The sequence below is a fragment of the Miscanthus floridulus genome, chromosome 8 (assembly GCF_019320115.1).
Source record: "Miscanthus floridulus cultivar M001 chromosome 8, ASM1932011v1, whole genome shotgun sequence".
Taxonomy (NCBI): domain Eukaryota; kingdom Viridiplantae; phylum Streptophyta; class Magnoliopsida; order Poales; family Poaceae; genus Miscanthus; species Miscanthus floridulus.
Window position 1 is genome coordinate 67,551,746 of NC_089587.1, and position 12,746 is coordinate 67,564,491.

Here is a 12,746-nt window from a genome sequence, read left to right on the forward strand (position 1 = left end):
CTAATTAATCCGTCATTAGCATATATTTACTGTAGCACCGTATTGTCAAATCATGAACTAATTATGCTTATAAAATTCGTCTCGCAAATTAGTCGTAATCTGTATAATTAATTATATTTAGTCTATATTTAATATTCTATACATGTGTCAAATATTCGGTGTGTTAGGGACTAAACTTTAGGGGAGGACTATTATAGGTATATAATATCCATCTACCCGGTCTCCGGGGGCTCCGGCCTGCCGTTGCATTGCATGCCGCCTTGACCGTCAACTTCGTATGCCGCGTCGACGACTCGACGTAGTCAGGGTCAGCATGGAGCTGATGCGGTCAAACAATTAGCCGTTGCAAGCAGGAGAGGAGACTCTGACCCGGCCTGCTGCCCGGGTCGTCGTCGGGATCTGGTCGGTGCGCATGGCAGGCCGCCGCAACTGTTTTGGGCCGCCGGACCAGTACTTTGAACCTTGGCCCATCAAACAAAGTACCTTTGCATTGCATTGCATCTTGCAGCGACACGAAACAATGGGTCGCATCGCCAACTTGAACAGCCAGCGCGTGTACAAGGAAGCGGGCTGCGTCCGTTTGGGCCGGCCGGCGGCGTGCGGCGAGCGCGACTGACGGTGGGCCAGCACGTGTCCCCGTAGGGAGGAAGGGCCCACTAGAGTGAGGCCCGCTGACCGGTGGGCGGCGTGGCGGGTACCTGTGACTGTGAGCCGTTTAGTTGCCGACTTTGTGTTGATCACATTTGTTGCTATTTTTTTTTTCCAAATCACATTACAAAGCTAGACACTCTATACGCACACCCGTCCTACAAATATAGACGCGCACACTCTACTCTAGAGTCTAGAGGTATCTCTGAAAAACTGATCCAAAATATATATCCAAGCATGTGTAGTGCTTCAAGTCGAACGCTTAAACTTAATAAAGTTTCATCATAGAAAATTATCCAACTAAGCTACACTCGGTTTACATGCTTTTTTTCTCTCACTCGCTTTACATGTTATTAACCCTTCATTTCTCGTCTTGCCTCGTTTTACACGGACAGGGACAAGGGAAACACGCTTATATTACTGAGCCGCTCGTCGTAGCTGGATGTCGTTTTGTTACCGCTGTTTACCCATTATATTGGACTAGCACAGGGCGCGCGCCCTTGCGCGCGTGGGTAAGTACAATGTAGTGATATATATATAGGAAACATATGTGTAGATGGGATGAAGGAATCTAACTACGTTTTTTTTATCTGAAAGCTCGTATCATTCAGAAGATATGGTACTATTGGCAATAATCGATGAAGCAACACGATTTACAGTGAAGGCTTGTATGGCGTGCTGTGATACATAGGATCAATACGTGTATAGCAGATGTAGCACAAATCGTAGAGGAATTTGTAAACATATTGAAAATGTAGTGGGCCAAATATATTAGAAATAGATTAAAACGATTCTTCGAAGGCATGCACTTAGTGACCTAGCACGGAACAAAAAAAAAAGAAGTATCTAAGTAGAAAGGCATGGTTTTAGTGGCATAGTACAGACCAAAGAAAAGTAGCATTTAAGCAGGTGTATTTATAGTTCTGGAGATGAACGACATACTAATACATAGCTGTTGACCAGGTAGGAGTCGTTTCCTGAGGAGCCCTTGTCATATACAAACTGGACATAGTGTGTTGACCATCAAAGTCTTTGAGCCAACAGGAGTCACTTCCATGTTGCAAAATGATGTAGTAGTGCTAAGCTTCTGCATTTTATAGCATTTAAAAAACGAATAGGAGTGTAGTCAATACAGTATGTAGCTGTAAGTATGTTGACAAAAGAAGTCTCAGGGACAATAAAAGGTTTTGGATAAACCAAAGAATGATTAGCTAGTTCCTTTGTCGATCATAGAAATAATAGTGATAAAGTCTTTGTTTTTTTCTGTACAGTTTGTGGAAAATACGTAAGGAGAGAAAAAAAAGAAATTGATAACAACGATCGTAGCCGATATAGAATGGAAATAGTCGAATGTCAACTGCTGTTGTTACGATCTTATTTATTCGTTGGAATATCAAGCATGGATATTCGCCTGTCGTGCGAATATGGAAAAGCCAGTAATGGTCACTACAATGGAATGGCATGATACACATTGTACTTGTTATTGCAGTATCCATAAAAATAAGAAGCATTTTGGAGCTTTGCTGCTCACCTGTGGATTCAGGGCACTGGGCACGCTACCAATTCCCCCTTCAATTTGGAAAGAAAACACCAAACCTGACTGGATCAGAAAAAAAAAACAGATGTAGATATGTGTCGAGTAAGGAGAAGGTAAAAATACGGAACATACTGCACTCACTCTAAAGACTGCATGAGAAAGCAAACAGAACAGGCACTTCGGTACCCAAAAAAATCAATAATTCAAATGTGAAAAAACAAAACACCTCAGATGGCAGCTTCAATCAGTTTGTGGACTGAGAGGTTGATCCTTAATCAGTCTGTGGATTGAGAGGCTGATCCTTTTTTCCATTATCACAGAGACTTACAATGGGTATGCAGATCACACTTAGATTGATAGCAACAAAACTCTAAAAACACAAGCAGCTAGTGCATTCAATCTCGTAGGTAATCCAAATACAAAATCAAATGAAATGGTATTATCTTGTCAATTTAGGTATTTATTGGAAATTATATGATGTTGATCATTTGTAATAGTCCTGAAAAGGACTTTTGTGATATAATATTGGAAGGACTATTATTTTGGGAAAAAAATATTGGTTTAACATAGAAACACTTTTATGGTTAAAAGGAGGACTCAATTTCAAAGCGCAATCTGAAACATGTCTTAAAAAATTGTGTAGCCATTATTATTTTTATCCATAGAACCGTAAATGAAAACTGAGTAAGGATCTTGACCAGTAAACATAGTTGTTGCACCTGATTGTATTAAGCTGCAGGCATTGCTTCGACTGATGAGCCGAATGGCAGAACACTACTAAGCCTGTGAAGGTAACTGTATTAGACTATTAGTGAATCTATCTCACAAATCTAATCTGAACTCAAAATATTAGGGTACTATGAAAATGTTACCAAGTTGAAAGCAACAGGCTGGAATCATGTACCATCATGAAGGGAGAAATCTAAGTGAACTAAACCTGAGCAGTTAACAGAAAACGGAATTACCCATCCAAATGGAAATTGGCTGCAGAGTTGATACTAAGGAAAAGCAATGTCATATTTCAGATAGCAAAGTGCATAGCTATAGTTCAGACGAAGCTAATACATAGCCTTAGCTCAGAAATGCATTAAAAATTGAAGTACCCTGATATTTGCAGTTTCAACAAGTAATAATTGCCTTGCTAGGAAGCCTAATTGCCTTTACCATTGTGAGGACCACTGCAGGCAGCAGCGGCACTCGGCCCTTGCCCCGGTGGCGTTGATCCTTGAGTTTGCTGCAATCGAACACGTATATCGCAGCAGGGAAATAGAGGCTGTGATAACGGATTAAGGAGAAAATAAAATACTGACAAATAGGTCATGAATATACAAGGGTGTGGTTTATTACCTGAAGGGTTGGATATGTAGTAGGCATACTCTCTTGGGTCTGGAAGATGTGCACCACTGAGCAGGCATGGGCACCGTTCCTTCCATTAAGGGGCAAATAATATCACCCTGCACATATGACATATTAGACAAAAATAGAAATAGAAGAGTTTCGATCGTTCAAGTTTACCTTTCTAAAACGATGCATAGAGGAAGGTAAAAGAGAGTTATTTCAAGGTTACAGTGGCTTGAACTAATGATTGTAAGATGTATGGCATATGCACACGTAGAAGATGATCTGCACTCTGCAAATCGATCGCACAAAAAAGCTGATATACGGACTATGTCTTTGAGCATTTAGAGCTTGGATTTGTAAAACTATAGTGGCGGGCCGCGCCCCTGGGCAAGAACGATCTTGAATATACTTAAGAAAATAGCATGTCAGTAGGTTCAAGCATGGCTATGCATATATTACAGATGATATGTACCGATAAGGATAGGCCAAAAGAACATATTTATGATCAATACATAGCCTTAGCTCAGAAATGCATTAAAAATTGAAGTACCCTGATATTTGCAGTGTCAGCAAGTAATAATTACCTTGCTAGGAAGCCCAACTGCCTTTACCATTGTGAGGACCACTGCAGGCAGCAGCGGCACTCGGCCCTTGTCCCGGTGGCGTTGATCCTTGAGTTTGCTGCAATCGAACACGTATATCGCAGCAGGGAAATAGAGGCTGTGATAACGGATTGAGGAGAAAATAAAATACTGACAAATAGGTCCTGAATACATAAGGGTGTGGTTTATTACCTGAAGGGTTGGATATGTAGTAGCCATACTCTCTTGGGTCTGAAAGATGTGCACCACTAAGCAGGCATGGGCACCGTTCCTTCCATTAAGGGGCAAATAATATCACCCTCCACATATGACATATTAGACAAAAATAGGAATCGAAGAGTTTCAATCGTTCAAGTTTACCTTTCTAAAACGATGCATAGAGGAAGGTAAAAGAGAGTTATTTCAAGGTTACAGTGGCTTGAACTAATGATTGTAAGATGTATGGCATATGCACACGTAGAAGATGATCTGCACTCTGCAAATCGATCTCACAAAAAAGCTGATATGCGGACTATGTCTTTGAGCATTTAGAGCTTGGATTTGTAAAACTATAGTGGCGGGCCGCGCCCCCGTGCAAAAACGATCTTGAATATACTTAAGAAAATAGCATGTCAGTAGGTTCAAGCATGGCTATGCATATATTACAGATGATATGTACCGATGAGGATAGGCCAAAAGAACATATTTATGATCAAGAGACAGAAAATAAAGACCAAGCAATATGAGATTGTTTTGCGACCAACAGACTGGACCGATCTCATTCGGAGTATATACAATGGTTTCCTGCAGAAAAGAGGTAAATTAATTTGGTGGGTTTCAATATGGTGGGATAAGTGGGGAGCAAAAAACAGAAGTTGTATGGAGTTACATTTTTGTTGACTGCGTTGTCACCAAAGAGTTGTCTGCGAAATTTTCCTGGTCCTGCTGGTGAGCTGGTCATCCAACAGGGGAAAAACAATCATAATGGGAAACAACTAATGAGGATGCAAAACTCATTTCCACTATAGGAATGTGTAACCTCTTTTTTCTGCAATGTAACAGCAGGAAGAGAACTGAAGAGGGTTTTTTGTCTGACATGGCAATTTCCATTACTTGGTAACTATCATCATGTACCATGCTGAAAAAAATCAATTCCTAAGTAGGGCCATGGCCCTTTATGACGTACATGTAGCTCCGCCACTAAACAATACAAATCTACTTTAGTGTGAAATGTACTTCGATTCAGATATTTTTGAACTATATGCGGTGGCATGGATAGAAGGAACCATTATATATACACGTAGTCTGTTGGCACCAACAATACAAAATCTGATTTAGAGGAAGTCAACACAAAAAAAACCCAAGTGGAAAAAGTACACCTATTTGAGCAGCGTAGCTAAAATGCGAAGGAAAACCTATAGTATGCAATGTAAGAATACAAAACCTGTTCATACCAACAATACAATTTGGAAAATACACCTCTTTGAGGAACCTATCAGAAATCCAAAGGAAATATAAAGGAAGATTTGTATTGCGCAATAGATGAATGCATCTAAAATGTATGGCTTCAAAATTTCTAAGTACAAGATGAGGATTCACGGATACAAAGTACATAGGAAATAATTCTTAATAATTGTTTACGGCAACTATTCCTAGCGCATGGCTCAGTTGTCATATGGTAAACTAAACTAATCGAAAGCCTAACGTTGAGCATTTGGTAAACACGTTTAACTGATTGTAAGATGCACTGAACTTATTGTAAGATGGAAAGGAAAGGAAAAGGAGGCCAACTGATTGTGCAACTAAGACAAGAGCATGCCCTTTTTTGTGGTAATTGTTGTGCAAATTAATCTACCAGATACCAATGGCTTTTAGGTCTATCCAGAACACCTCAAAGCTAATTAGTGTTCATGGTCAACCAAGATGCTGTAACAACCTTATCGAAACTGCTTACCAAATCGAAATCACAGTAATTAACAAATCTGTACATGTTGTCTTGAAGATGCTGGACTCCCTCCCTTTGTACCTGTACAATCATAGACGAACCCTAAGAACGACAACAAGGAAGACGGCTGAAATCAATCTCGAAAACAAAGACAGAAGCAGATCAGAAGAAGTAATAAGCATGTGACCAATCTGCAGCACGCATAGAGGTAGCTAGGGTTTCGGCAACCAGACGAGCACAGGTTCGTCGGCGGGAGAAGGCGTTGAGGAGCCCGCGCAAAGGATGAGGGAGAGGGAAGGGGCCGCCGGGCACCACCCGCGCCGGCCGAGAACCCACAGGGGGCGCCGCCGCGCCGCGGTCGCCACCGCGCTCGCGCCTGCCGCCGTCTCGACCGGGAAGGGGAGAGAGAGAGGGGAAGGGGAGGGAGAAACAGAGGTAAGAGGTAGACGAGGGAATGCTGAGGAGGAGGGGGTGGGGGGCGAGGACGCCGCCGACGCCTCCCGCTCACGCCGCCACCCTATCCGCGCCCGCGTCGGAGAGAGTCGGGGAGAGCGAGAGAGCGTGAAGAGGAGAGAGAGGAGGGGGCGAGAAGCTGTATGGGGAAGCGGAAGCTAGGGTATATATTTGGTTCTATGGATTCGGAAGAGAAGCGGGAAAGCAGAGGAGAAGCAGGAGAAGCAAAGGAGAAGCGCGAGAAGACGCTCCCGGCGAAATCAGCTCCAAGCGATCTGGGCCGTTGGATGGAAGATCTGACGGAGGAGAACAAATTGGGTGACGTGGCTGGTTGTTTCGGGCAGAAGCTCCACGGGTACGATTGAGCAGATCTGGTACATCGAAACCGAGATCCAACGGTAGGGAAAAATCTAGGTGACGTGGATGATGGTTTCTTCGGGAAACCACCTCCGGCTTGTTTGGGTAAATTCGATCGGCGTCAACACAAGCAAATAGTTAAGCGTGTGCAGTAGAAACAAAAAGGCAAGGCAGGCGTACTACCCACGTAGCGCGTGCGTGTGTAAAAGATCGAGCGTACGTATTTGATCCCACGAAAAACTAAATTAATTTACCAATGATTAGCAAAAAAAATATATGTAAGTTCTTTTTGCATGAAATTGAATTAAAAGTTTTGATGTTGATTTGTTTAGCAAATATGATTTAAAATATAATTTGTATGTGTGTAATACACTTATCCTTTTTGGGCTGATGAAGGAGTATGTTACGTAGAGGTCATAGATGCATTTCCACTGCTAATATCCTCTATATTTTTGCTTAAACATCCTCCAAATTTGTTAGATTTTGCAAGTGCTTTCCCAATACAACTCTAGTACTCTACACAAATATAGTACCCTGCATGTCTCAAAAAAAAGATTCATAAGGTATCTTGGTTTGTAGTTTCTAAGATTGATCTAATCTAAACGATATGTTCTTGCAACAGGATGGGAGCATTCACATATTTCGTATACCCTCACTTGATGTCAAGATTCGAGTAAAAATCACACTTGGTTCAAGAAAAGTAATGTTCCACTCAAGAGGAAAAATAAATGTTTTCCTGGTCCGTTTCTGTGAATATAGGGTCTGTTTGATCACCGGACTAATGCTTCATTTGTAATCAGATAATAGGCTAAACGTAGACTAATTAAAATTTTGTTTTTTTTTCTAATGAGTCCTCCTCATTAATTAGCCTCTATTAGTTTTATTAGACCATGATTAGTTCATGTTTAGTCCTTCTACTTAATTAACATCCAAAACATGGACTAAAGTATAGTTTAGTCTATACAAACACACCATAATATTGACAGGATCGGAGGGGAGCACACTGCACGGTACAGTTTTGAGAGTATATAGCTAAGTGGGTTCAGATCTATACGCATTTAAAATATACTAAAATCTGATTTATACGTGGCGCCAAGTCATCCGTGAGGGAGGTACATTGGACTCTCATGATAGTTCAGGAAGGTCAATTTCTTTATAAAAAGATGTAGAAATATTTTTTTCAAAAAATATCCAAATATTTTTCTAGAATAATATGCATTTCAAAATAATAAATTTGATTTAATTAAAAATCATAGAAAATTGCCTTCATAATAATAAGCCAGATTTTAGTATTTTTAAATGCATATTTATTAAAAAATATTTGGATAATTTTTTGAAAAATATTTCTATAATTTTTTATATATTTTATTGACCTCCCTGAAGTTTCACGAAAGTCCTATTTACCTACTCGTGGCTGACTTGGCACCATGTGGGATGGCTGACGTGGCGTCACGTTAGCCAAAACCATTCTCAAAATCACTTAGGGAGTAAATAAAATGATTTAATAGTTGGAGGAGTCTAAGAAACCAATTTTTCTAATTGAGGATGTAAAACGAACTTATACAAAAATTGAAACGGGTAAAATGGACGTTCAGCAAGGCTCCGACACGCTAAGGACTTGTTTGGATGTAGTTGGATTCACATCAATCCACATGTATTGGGGTGGATTGAAGTGGAACTTAAAGTAAATTACACCCTAAGACATATAGATTGAAGTGAATTCGATAATATCTAAACAAGGCCTGAGGATGGAGAAGAGAACAGGAGGCTGACGTTCAGTCTGTTCGCTTGGTCGTAAACGATCGTAAATTTTCAGCCAGAACAGTATTTTTTTCTCACACCAAATCAGCCAGCAGTAATAATCCACGAGCGTAAACGATCGTATCAGCACCAGCCGAACAGGCTGGTTGCGCGTGCCTGCCTACCTTCTTTTGCTTTGTAAATTTTATAAGATGGAGGTTAATCGGTCAGACCTCTGTAATTTGGTTGCAGAGTCATTGTGTTAGTAAAGTGCAGTCAGTCATTTTTTGCTTTAGCAAATGTTAGAAATTTAGGTATTTTTATGGTTAATTTAATCCAAAAATATAACATTAGCAGGTTCATGACTGCATATATGTGCATGTGTATATCTTTAATGAACGCTACAACATGCAGACATGACATACAGATCGATACAGTAAGAACGCAAAGTGCGGTAATTACAGAGATAAGAATGTACCCAGCGGATGGTCCCATGCCGAGGGCATCGGATGCTCCATTTGCACTAGTCGACATAGTGCGTTACTCAAAGTCGTGGACCACAGTCGATGCAGAACGATGTTCACAGTGTAGTCCCACGAAACGGATCACCAGGAAGAAGACGGGTTCCGCAAGCGATCACCAAGAAGAAGACGGGTTCCACGAAGGAGAAGATGTCGAATGAGCAGTCGCGGAATCGCTCCCTAAAAACCTAATCGCCGCACACCCCGTGCAAGGTTCGTAGGCGGACGAGGGTTCCGGAGGCACCTGCTCTCCCGCTTCTCCGTGCGCGCAGAGGTACGGGACAGGGAAGCTAGAGGGCTGCTGAGATGTGGTCTCTCTCGGAAGTGAAGCTAGAGATCTGGACTAACGGGGGACTGCGGATATATGGCTGCGACGGGAAGGGAGAAAGGCAGCGGAGAATCCCAGGAGACAGAAAGCGGAAGGGACGGTAACTGGCGCAATCAATTCGCCTCCACCAAAGGAGAGAAACTCCCGTGATTATATGGATTTAAGTGGCAAAACCTGGCCATGCCCGCCCGCTCGCCGCCCGCCTGTCTCGTCACGGCCATGGCCACGGCCACGGCCACGGCCTCGACCCGGCCCGCGCCCGGGGCCACGGCCCGATCGGCTGGCGGCGGCGCGCGTGCGTGTGGCACCCCTTTGTCCTTTTCTCAGCTTCTCAATTAAGATGGATAATTTTTAACCATATAAGCTGAGTAAACGTTCAGTCAAAATCTCATACGGTATTAAACCATACAACGCTTAATGTTACGTACCATAGAGTTTTATTTGATTTATTAAATATTATATGGGTCAAGCCCATAATATATCCAACAATCCCCACCAAACTCTAGGGTTTGTAACAAAGTAGTCTCAGAACCACATTTCTTTTATATACCAGTGTTTCGATGGAGACTGTTAAGTTGAACATCCATCTAGAGCAATAGTTTCACTCAGTCACAACTGAACAATGGACTAAGCCTTTGAAGGGTCGAGATGGCGGACTAGAGGGGGGGTAAATAGTATTTTCTAAAACTTAATCGCGTCGGCTAACCGATACAAGTGCGGAATTAAAACTATCGGTCTAGCCAAGACTATACCCCACTATATATGTTCACTAGCACCTTGCAAAGATAACAATTATGCAACAAAGGTGCCGGGCTAGCAAGAGCTCTCCTAAACAATTCTAGAAGCAAGGTCACACAAACCTATGCCACTAGTACTTTAAGCGATAAGGGAGCTCCTACACATGCTAGTAAGCAAAAGCACAAAGCTAACTAGGCTCACTAGCAATGCTCAATAACAAGGCAACCAATGCCTAATTAGAGAGCGCAAATACTTAGCTACATAAACTAAGCAATGTGACCAACAAGGTTACTAAAACCAAATTAGCCACGCAAGGGAGCTACTTCTATGCTACATAAGCAAGAAGGTAATTAGCAAGCTACACAAGCTATCTAATTACAAGAGCAACTACACAAGCTTAATATGTATAAAAGTAAGTGCAAGCTTGTGTAATGGGGATACAAACCAACGGGAAGAACAAGGTTGACACGATGATTTTTCTCCCGAGGTTCACGTGTTTGCCAACACGCTAGTCCCCGTTGTGTCGACCGCTCACTTGGTGGTTCGGCGGCTAATTAGCATCACCCGCTAAGCCCGCACGTCGGGCGCCGCAAGAACCTACCCCTTGAGTGAGGGTAGCTCAATGACACGCTTTACTACAGTTGCTCTTCGTGGCTCCCGTGGGGCGAGCACAATGCCCCTCACAAGCACTTCTCTGGAGCGCCACACAAGCTTCTTGCGCGCTTCGACGGAGACCACCACCAAGCCGTCTAGGAGGTGGCAACCTCCAAGAGTAACAAGCACCACCGGCTTGCAACTCGACCACCTAGTGCCACTCGATGCAACCTCACGATGCAATCGCACTAGAATCGCTCACTCACACAATCGAATGATCACTATCAAGTATGTGTGTGATGGAGGGCTCCCAAGCACTCACAAGCATGGACACTAAGTCCCTTGAGGTGCTCCACACCAGCCATGGCCGAGGGTCACTTCTATTTATAGCCCCAAGGGCTAAACTAGCCATTACCCCTTCATTGGGCAACGGTCGGGCCGACCGGACGCTCCGGTCGTGTTGACCGGACGCTGGACCTCAGCGTCCGGTCGCTCGCAGACGACCACGTGTCCCGGTTCCAACAGTCACTTGACCTGACCGGACGCTCCAGCTTCAACTGACCGGACGCTGAACCCCCAGCGTCCGGTCGTTTCCAGTAAGCTCCCGAGCATGACCGGACGCGTCCGGTCGAACGCGATCGGACGCAGCCAGCGTCCGGTCACACTCCAGCGACTGCATCACCGTACGTTAGCCTGACCTGACGCAGCCTTTCAGCGTCCGGTGCATTCAGATCCAGCGTCCGGTCAGTTGACCGACGCCGGCATCTTCGCGACCAACTCGTTTTCACTTCTAACTTCTTCACCCTTGCACCAATGTGCTAACCACCAAGAATTTGCATCTGGCGCAATAGAAAATAGACATTCTATTTTCCCGAAATCGCCGAATCCCGCCTCGCAAGCTCGGCGGGAGGGAGAGAGGGACCCAAACCTATCTCACCCCTGCAAACACCACCGCCTTTGTAAATGTGCCAACACCAACAAATGTACACCACCATGTGTAAGTGTGTTAGCATTTTCGCAATCATTTCCCAAAGGATGTTAGCCACTCAACTTGCCACGCCACTCGATCCTAGCGACAATGCAAAGTTAGATCACTCGAGTGGCACTAGATGACCGATATGCAAACAAGTTTGCCCCTCTTGATAGTACGGCCATCTATCCTAAACCCGGTCATAAACTTCTCTACACACCGATGACCGGTGAAATGAAATACCCTAGGTTATACCTTTGCCTTGCGCATTCCATTTCATCTCCTTCAATGTTGATGCAACACATGCACCAACACGATCAACAATGATATGATCCACTTCATATCATCATATGATCATATTGGTTTATCGATCTTGACTCTACTTGCTCTTCACCGTTGCCATCGTCCATCGGCGCCAAGTCTTGCTCAAGCTTCACCGCCACGCGGTCCATCACTCCAAAGCCTTCGACTTGCCCTTCACGCTTGCAACCGGTCCATCAAGCCAAGTCTTGTCTTGATCTTCTCCACCTTGATCACATGACTCAATGTCATGTCTCATGTGCATTTAAGCTCCTTCATCATCACATGTGTGAGCTTTGCAACATCTCCAAGCCATTTTCACCTCCATGGCATATGTTGCTCATACACATGTACCTGTGGACTAATCACCTGTATATCTCACATAAACACAATTAGTCCACCTAAGTTGTCACTCAATTACCAAAACCAAACAAGGACCTTTCAGCCTTAAATTGACAGTTTTGTGTGAGGTGAATATCACTAAAGTCCTTAGCTGATACTTGGCTGTAAAACACATCCTCTCTATTTGAAGCATATAAGTCATACTTCAATGCCTTTCATGAGTATTTAGAGATCACCCAAATCTCATAGATTGTGATCAGCAGTCTGACTTATATAGGTGTGCTCCTCAAAAGATGTTTTATAGGACAACATATTTGCTTTAGCAAGCCACTTGAAACACATTAAGGTAAA

The 12,746-nt window shown here is 43.2% G+C and overlaps 1 protein-coding gene across 1 annotated transcript; it reads left to right on the plus strand.

The window, feature by feature from the left end:
- The first annotated feature begins 6,334 nt into the window (after positions 1–6,334).
- On the plus strand, positions 6,335–6,667 carry LOC136469292 (uncharacterized). Its single transcript, XM_066467536.1, has one exon. It carries the CDS (start codon positions 6,335–6,337, stop codon positions 6,665–6,667), a length of 333 nt encoding a protein of 110 aa, XP_066323633.1.
- Positions 6,668–12,746: the final 6,079 nt, after the last annotated feature.

Excerpts from the sequence above, each read along its gene's own strand:
- LOC136469292 (XM_066467536.1), top strand. The coding sequence starts at position 6,335 with ATGAGGGAGAGGGAAGGGGCCGCCGGGCACCACCCGCGCCGGCCGAGA.